At 31.6% G+C, this 9,570-nt stretch overlaps 1 protein-coding gene across 1 annotated transcript; it reads right to left on the bottom strand.

Annotated features, from left to right (window-relative positions):
* Positions 1-3,069: 3,069 nt before the first annotated feature.
* Positions 3,070-4,928, bottom strand: LOC132604996 (transcription factor MYB48-like). The gene is made up of 3 exons (XM_060318330.1): positions 4,723-4,928; positions 4,466-4,595; positions 3,070-3,830 (listed from the first exon to the last, which is right to left on the bottom strand). Exons 1-3 carry the CDS (start codon positions 4,835-4,837, stop codon positions 3,350-3,352), a joined length of 726 nt encoding a protein of 241 aa, XP_060174313.1. The 5' UTR covers positions 4,838-4,928; the 3' UTR covers positions 3,070-3,349.
* Positions 4,929-9,570: the final 4,642 nt, after the last annotated feature.

Below are 9,570 nucleotides of genomic sequence, written 5' to 3'. Positions count from 1 at the left end.
AGAGCATATCTAAAAGACAGCTTTTTTGAAATACTAAATTACAATTTTTGTCAATCATAAATTCAGAATTATTTCAAATATCCATTTAATTACTAATTATTTTTCATGATACCAATAGTCTAATCAAACTTTCTTTCATGATACCAACAATATTGTAGCAACATTTGATAGTATAAGATTAATGATCAAAGGATCCAGAAGAGCTAATTGTTTGTCTACAAAAATCATGACACCAGCAGTATTCAAACAATATATGAATATAGAAAATAAATTGAAGGCTTCCAAAGAACTTATATATTATTACACCATTCATCCTGAATCGTAATATACACAGTTTTATGATCGAAACACATGTTGCAGTAACATTTAATTTACTAATAAAAACGGTTACCACATTGACATAACAAATGATTGGAAGATTGAATATCTGCAAGTTACTACAGATAAAAATTATATATATGAAAAGTTATCCAATTTATAATACACAAATATAAGCATGATGAAACCACATGCTACAGTAGACGAGAAGTTTATTGGTATAAATTCATGTCATAATAAACCAAAAACTTACTAAAATTAATAACACATGTCATAGTAAACTTGAAGTTTACTAGTACAAATAATTTTATCAATTGGCATAAATAATATTTTTCATCCCGATTCAAATATGATGTGCAGATCGAGCATTCGACATATTTGAAAAACTCGGAGATTCCTCAAGAATCTCTTTGCATTGTTTGTTCTCATGATAAGTTGATAAGATCAGCTAATGTTGAGACTGAATTTATTTTGGAACATACCAAAGTTGATTATGGCTTCTATGTATCAAACAAATAAATTATGATAAATTTTCACCTCACAATTGATTCAGGTCAGGAGCCAAATAATTTACATCTAATAGTTTTTAATGTGTTGTACATGATTAATTAATCCACCACTACGCACAATAAATGGATTTTCCCACAAAAAGGTTGAGAATATATGTTAGGGGAGAGAATGGGAGAGAAGAAGCAACTGAGAAATATGAAATGAATTAGCCTTAGCATGATCCTCATTCAAAGTAATTAAAACCAAATTTCAAATGTATTTGCTGACTCAAAACACATCTCATATTTCAGCTACAAATGCTCCTATTAGAATTAATATCTTCTGAAGGACATAATCTACTGCACGTTTGAACGTGGTAGATTAATCAATTCCAAATGCAACAATTCTTAAAAAATGGGTTGAGCAAATAATAAACTGGTCATAGAGGCAATGTGTTCTTCAAGATCACATGACATAACATTTCAGGGAACATCACAAGAGGTTCAGGTATCTGAAAAGAGGAAATTAAGAGACATCAATAAATTGTGTTGCATTATGAACTGATACAAATGATTTATGATATGATATTTTTGATACAATATAACGCGTAATATTGTAAAAAAATTGTAAGGATCAGAGTTCTATGTTTGTTAAAGAATGCTGACATAGTAATAATTAATAAGTGAAATGATGCATCTTGATAAGCGTAAAGCTTATTGAATGTGCAGTATAGACACCAGAAGATGTCAAACCATTTAAATATTAATTGATGTTGTCACAACCTATATGACGTACTGCATAAAATTTATATGAAAATTCTTGAAGGATTGAAAATGCCTCCATCTCCTATCGTGTTTTTTGTTCTAATACTTGTGCACATGTTTAAATCTGCTACTAGATTTTTGTTTCTTTGTTCATGCCTTATCATCTTTATCTGTTGAATTAAAGCTTCTAATTATTTTTTCTCCTTTTCTCTTTGTTGCATGAACGAATTGAATTGGAACATCTTTGGGGTTGTAATAAAATTCCATTCCTACTTGAATCTGGTAAACTTACACTTATTTGGATCATTTGTCTGGTTCAGCCCAAAATATTATACACAACCATGTCCGCCCAAGTGCAATTTGCAAATAATCAATTATCTCACAATAAGCACAGCTAGATGTAAGTACAATTGTTTGCTAATTATTAAAACATTTCATGAATCAACATTATATACAATAATTAGTTGGTTTGCAGTCAAAGACTACTAAAAATACGGTCATCACTGACTGAAAAATGGACTGCAAGTGGTCAAATCTAGAGGATTACCCGACAAAAATCGTTCTAAAAGGGTGCGTTAGAAAAAGGTTGGTGGGTATAAAAGACCAAGCAACTCAGTCGATTAATTAGCGAGTAAAAATTATGCAAATATAAAAATGTACCATCCATGGATTGAACTAAGGTCTTTAATGTGATAGGAATTAGGATATTATTCTACTACTAGACTGTTGGTGTTTGTTGGTCTCAAAAAAAGACATCCTAGTGCATTAAGCTCCCCCTATGCGAATAGTCCAGGGAAGGGCCGGATTACAAGGGTGTATTGTACGCAGTCATACTCAGCATTTCTACAAGAGGTTGTTTTTACAGCTTGAACCATTTCCCAGTTGCGCTAAGGCTCCCCTTGTTGGTATAAGAATTTTTTTTTTATTTACACTGGTCAACCATATTCTTCCGCAGAAATAATCGATGGGCTCAGTCGATTTTTAAAATAAGTTAATCAAAGATTTGATTTTGAAAATTATTCAATTATTTTATATATTAATGATTAAAAAAATCTGGCAAAAATGATTGACCGAGTCAGTCAGTTTTTCTATTTCCCGGTTTTGGCGCTATAGATCAATCGAATTGGTTGGGTTTTCTATTTAAATTTCTTGGTTTCGGCGCTAAAAAGACCGACCAAATTCGGTCGGTTTCTTAAAAAATAATTTTTTTCACAATCGATCAGTTTTATGATCGGTATTTTAGACTGACCAAATCAATTGATATTTGTCGGTTAAAAAAACACCTTTTTAGTAGTGAAATATGTATAGGTTTTTAGTGAATTTTTTTAACACATATAAGAAAATCTATTGGGTTCTAAGTGTTATGGAATCAAAAAAGCGGAAGATTAAATCGAATAGAGAATGAACAAAAGTCATTGCACCGATTGGTTACATTGTTTCTTGCATTGAAAATAAAATACTACATCACTATTTATAGAAAATTAAAGAGAATAAAATAAAAGCAAATATGATGTTATCCTTATAGAAAACTAAATATTCAATAATTAATGTAGATCTTAGGCTTAGAAGGAACATAAATATTTTAGAATATTACTAGACTAAAAAAAAATATTCTATCATTTATGTAAACCATAAATTATAAGGAAGTAAATTTTAACACTAAGAGCATCAAAGGAGATTCAAAGTGACTTTTATGATTTTTACCAATGTTATTCCCCAAAGCTAAAGTTACAAACTCATCTCACAATACCTATACCAACTACAAAAACAAATAGCCTTCAAACAAATAACCCTTTGTTAGCCAAAAATGTGTTATCCTGATTGTCCAAGCAATTAAACTTAGGAAACGTCTTAGTGTCTTCTTCATCAGTCATCCATAAAGTGTTTGGGCAATCATCCCATATAGGTGATAACATAATTGGTTTTTCCCCTGATAATTCAATGTCTTTCCATATTTCATCCATGGAGTACACCATCATGTTTTTTCCTTTCTCGTTATCATGATCACCATCATTATTCTTTTTCTCAAGTCCACCTGTATCATAGAAGTTTCTTTCGTTGTTTTCAATAATGGGCATGAAGTCCACATCAGGACTGTTAGAAGAGAAAGATGAAGAATTGGAGAAGGATGAAGACGGAGAAATAAGAAAAGCCTTGTTTTTTCTCTCATATTGAGCCTTCTTCCTCACGTGGGTTCTCCAGTAATTTTTTATTTCATTGTCAGTTCTCCCCGGTACTTCCCTTGCAATTCTTGACCATCTGAGTACAGGAAGGAATTTAAACTATATATAGCACGGTTAGAAATTCTAACAAGAGAATATAAAAATACTAAAATGTTACACTTGGGATCTCAACCTCCGACCTAAACTAATTTTTAAACCATCTTTGTCGCTATACTGGATGTTTTTATATTAAAGAGGTTTATTTTTTTTATACATATATACTACAAAATAATTTACTGTTATCCTACTTTCGTAGTATTATTTTCGATGAAAAATTCATTAAATATAGCTCCGCCCCATGTGGTGGATCCAACCATGGATTTACGGGTTTGGCAAAATTAACTTAGTGCTTCGGGCCGAGTCATATTTATATGTGCAAAAAAGTGTAGATAGAGTTAAATAAACATTTCAAAATTCATTCTGTTTAACTCACAGCCATAGAATTCAAGTTCTAGCCTGCTTATGTATCAAGCTCATCATAATAGAAATTAAATAAGTGGCGAAGCTAGTGCGTCTATTACGGGTTTGGTCACACTCAGTAACTTTAGTTCAATTATATTTGTCTTGAGAAATTTATTGTATATGTACAAGTAATATAAAGGGACTATAATGCCGAATGCATAAAAACTTTAAATCTTGACTCCGCCTCTAAAGTTAGGAAAGTAGTCAAACCTATTTCCCCATTTGGAATGGAGTTCAAGAATAAGTCGTTCTTCTTGAGGAATCATCTTTCCTCGTTTGAGACCAGGATGCAAGTAATTCACCCAACGTAATCTGCAACTCTTTCCTGTTCTTCTCAAACCTAGTTATATAACAAAAACAAAATTGTATACAGAAGAAAGGAGTTAGAAGTTGCTCCATGAAAATCTGATTTCATGTCCAAGACAAGCCTACCTAATCTATATGTCTCCCGCCAACCTTATAAAAACCTGAAACTTTGGCCAAGAAATCCCATCGTCGATCGCCAAATAAGTTCACGTAAAATGCCAGTTGAAGATCTTCTTGTTCTGTCCATGGACCTTTTCTCATCTCTTGTTGCGCCATTTTTTTTTTTTTTTTTGGCTCTTTCCTCTTTTGAGTTGTCTCCTTATATTGCTTTTTTCTCGAGTCACCTAATTAGTTGGTGCATAGTGTTGTGTCCATGGTTGATATTTATACTGGGAATTATTCGCTTGAAAGGCATAAAGGGAAGGGATCTTTTAAAAATATTCCATTACATTAGGGGTCAAGTTATTAATTAATGCTTATTGTACGTAGAGGATCAACAAAGGAGAATGGTGCGTGTAATGTGAATCGAACTCACACTTATTTTTGACTTTTTGTGGGAGACTCTCCTAGATATCACTTGACTGTAAGTTTTGATTGTAAATGTCTTATGTTCTTTTTCTTTTTTCAAAAAAAAAAAAAAAGTCTTTTAGCCATTAGATATCACATCTAAATTTGGATTCGTGTAGGTATATATGCTCATTAGAGGGCTAAAACGTTTCCAACGGAAAAAAATATGTTTTTGATTTTTAGGGATCGAGTTCGAGACTTGGGGAGTTAAGAAAGGATGAAGGGAGTCAGGGGCAGATCTAGGATATCGAGTGCGAGTTTTCGGGTACTCAATAACTTTTGTACGGGCTTGTATATATATTGAGAAATTTATTAAATATATAAGAAATATATGTTGGGAATTCAGTAACAATTAAAGTAGTCTCTTGGTCTAGCGTTAGTCATGGAACCAGTTTAGCTGGCCTCCTGGATGAGGGTTTGATTCCCCTTGGGCACATATAAAGAAGTTTTCTTTTTTAATTTAAGATCGTTGAAACTCATAAACTTCAAATTTTGAATCGGCCCGTAAAGAATTAGTTCACTTTATAAGTGGTATACGTGTGCACATTACCCTATTGTGGTGGAAGAAGCCAATGTCGCATATATGATGTAAGCCATTAACATAAAGGGCGTAAGTGACTATAAATGTCGATAAGAGGTTGATATGTTGATGCAACTTTAATAACCTGCTTGCCATTTCACTGTGGCATTCCTTGTTGGAATTTGTCTTTATCTCTAGGAAAATTTAAACAAGTAAATAGACGTGTGGAGTGCACAAGTTTTTCCAACTCGATTGTTTTTAATATCCAAATCCACTAATAAAGGTGCGTAAAATATTGTAGGAAGATATTACCAATGGGTCAACAGGGGCGGAGCCAAAGTTAGAGACTATTACGTGTTTATTTGAATCAATGCTTTTGACGTGGAGTGTAAATTGTAAAAATTTAATAAAATTAAAATGATTAATCGAGATATAAATCTATAACTTTGGAAACATAATGGGTTCAGTAATAAAATCTTAAATATTGAACCAAAAAACTTAAATTTTGAATCCGTCTTTCACCCTCGTTCATCAATGTTCTTCATGGATGCGAACCCTTAGAAGACGTGTAGAATCTTGCTGCATTTTTCCATTTAGTAGTGCTCTTTTTTTCCTAAAATAATGCATTGTATTTTGCATTAAAATTCTTCTTAAACTTTATTTTCAAAATATTCTTGAAAAGGGTTCGTGATCTCATATTTATTGCTCATTTACTAAGAACAAGGAAAAATCAAATTGTTAGACACTGAGCGAACGTCTGATCCAGCAATATTGTGTGAGCGAAGAATGACAATGTTATTTTTAGAGTTCTTTCTTTGAGTGTGCGATCATGGCACAACTGGAGGAAGAATCCTCAACTAACCCATACTCCCTCTCAATTTATGTGACATTGTTTCATTTTTAGTTAGTCCCAAAAATATTGACACTTTTATAGTACCAATTTAACTTCTAACTTCTAATTTTATCCTCAATGGGATGATTTATAGCCACATAAATATTTTAGATCATAAATTTCTAAAATTTTATTTGACTTCTTAAACTTCATGCTCAGTTAAACATTATTACCTAAATTAGGACGGAGGGACTATCAATTATGTTCCAAGAAGTGCACGCGTGGATGAAACTTAATTGGAAGTTAAGACCATAATATAAGGTCAAGATTCGGGAGTCTTCACTATAGACAATCACAAATATCATAGATTTGGTTTGAAAGAAAAAGTTGTTTTAACTTATTATATTACTGAATGATAATGGAGATGATTGATAGAGAATTGTTAAGAAGTCCCACGGCGGTAGTAGAGGGGATAAGTGATTTCTTTTTTTGGCTTTGGCAATCTTAGATTACGAGTTAACTTTCGCAATTGAGTTAAGCTTAAATGTCATATTTTATATGGTACTTATTAGAGTTAGGCCCATCCCATTTACAGTTTACTGAAGATGGGCTCTCATCTTATCTTATTCATGCTCTAAATTTACAATCTTGAGCGTGTGGGGTGTCAAATATCTCACATCACGTGGGTATGGATCTTTGATCTCCTCATATAATCTTAGTTAATCCCATCCCTTGAGCTAACATTTGTGATTGAGTTAGGGTCAAGATTAATTTCTCAACATGGTATTAGAGTAGGAACCTTCTCAATTCTTACTTTTCAATGTTGGTCCCTCACATTAAATTGTCCACGCTTCAGATGTCCAGGTCTGGACATGAGGGGGTGTGAAGAAGTTCCACATATGTGGTAATTAAGGGAATAGGTGGTCTTTATATATGGCCTAGACAATTACACCTCTTGAGCTAGCTTTTGGTTTGAATTAGGCTTAACGTGTTAGTATATTCTTACAAAGAATAATCATATATAGTGTTTTATGTTATTTCTCAATTCAATCACTCAAGATAGACACATACAACAGTAGAAAAGAAATAGCATAATCACTCAATATGAAAAATCAGGCATGTTTGGATAATTTTGGAAAAGTCGCGACCTTGGGAGAAGTCACTAGATCCACTACTTTGATGTAGGCCTCCGCACGAATCGGTTCGGTTCGGTTTTGGCCATCATCAAGTTGAAATTTCGAATTTCGAATTTCGACTTTCTAAAATTTTCAATCAAACTCGATCCATTCTAGGTTCAATTCAATTCGTTTTTTATTATTTCGGTTCGGTTACACAAATCGATTTGTTCGGTTTATTCGAAATTTAAACAAGTAACTATTTCATTTCAATTTTAGAGTAAACATAACAAAAAATCATGAGATCCTAAATTTGCAGCCTTATAACCAAGATATTAACCAAGAAAAAATCATAAACTTGCAAGCATAATAGCATATAAATAGCAAAACAAGAGCTTGAAAACTTGTGCAAGCATACAAATCCACCAACACCACATTACATATACCAAATTAGCCATATTAGTCACTTGTGGCATATAAATTCGGTTTGTTCGGATCGGTTCGGTTGATAATTGAAGCCAATCGTATCCGAACCGTTAAACCGTAATATTTTACAATTGCATTTGTAAATTGAAATCAAATTGTATTATCCAAATTGAATTATCCGAATTGTTTCGAATCGGTTCGGAAATTCGGATTGAACCGATTTGTGCACAGGCCTACTTTGATGAACTCTTCCTAGCTTTTCTGTCCATCGAACTACAGCAAAGGCCAGTCATGAAAGTGTGAGGCGTAGTACATTAAGCTCCTATTTAGCCATAAATTTTGGGAGCATATTTTGAAAATTTATTTTTAAATTTTTGTTTAGTCATAAAATTTTGATAGATTTTGAAAACAAATCTTCAAATTACCAAATTATGGTCTAAAATTATTTTTGGGCCAAGATTTATGTTTTGGCGTTTTCAAACTTTTAAAACTATCTCAAACTCTTGTATTTTACAAACAAAATCTATTTATTGATGACCCAACTAACTCTATCTACCATGTTTTTCCATTAAAGTTGTATCTACCATGTTTCCACAATTAAAGCAGTTTTTTCTATAAAGTGAAAATTATTCGTACAATGTGAGAAGATTATATTAAAGAATAGCTAGTTACTACCGGTTTTTTTTCTTGCACGGATGGATCTTTGTATTGTAATTTGAATTGTAGTAGCTAGTAAGTGTGCTATTAGCAATTGTTATTAAAATATCATGTTCTGTATAATTTGGGATTAACAAGTATATATGTTTTTTATGGTTGGCATTCTTATGGTATAAGTAATGTTTCATGTTTTTCAAAACAAAAGGTAAAATATATTTTGAAAAATTATGGTCAAACACATTTTCAAAACTTGAAAAACTTCACTCAAATTATTTTTTTTCAAAAAAAAAATTAGAAATCTATGACCGAACGCTAGCTAAATTAAAATAAAAAATAAAAAGAGAGATTCCAAAAGTGGAAAATCAACAGTAGGATACCATGCATAGGTCAATGCTTACACGTATAGTTATAACTAAAAAGATCTGATTTATATAAATGGGCAATGTAAATATTTTTTTATACTATTTATATTTTTATTTATTAAAATAAGTTATTTGTTTTTTTTTTAACAATTAGGCTTATTATTAAAAAACTGCATATCGTTACAAGTCTTCTTATGTGGTGAAAAAATAATACATTATCAATTAATAATACATAGAGGTTAAACTACCAGTATATTCTAACTTTTTAGATTAAGTTATGGTGTTCGGAAAAAAGATCATATGTTATTTTTTTTAACAATCGGGTTACTATAAATAATTATATACTCCATCCGGATCAAAAAGAGTGTTCATTTAGTCATTTGCATACCTTCTAAGAAAATACTAATTCCTAAAAAAAAATAGATAATTTGATTAAGCTGTTTCTAATTAAATAGGTGTTGGATTTGATCACATGGCACTTAATACCTAATAGGAGCAAATCTGAAAAAAAATAATGTTAATTCTTGCTT

Source organism: Lycium barbarum, chromosome 8 (genome assembly GCF_019175385.1).
Source record: "Lycium barbarum isolate Lr01 chromosome 8, ASM1917538v2, whole genome shotgun sequence".
NCBI lineage: Eukaryota > Viridiplantae > Streptophyta > Magnoliopsida > Solanales > Solanaceae > Lycium > Lycium barbarum.
Note: the sequence above shows the minus strand (reverse complement) of the source record. Positions and strands in the feature narration are given on the sequence as shown.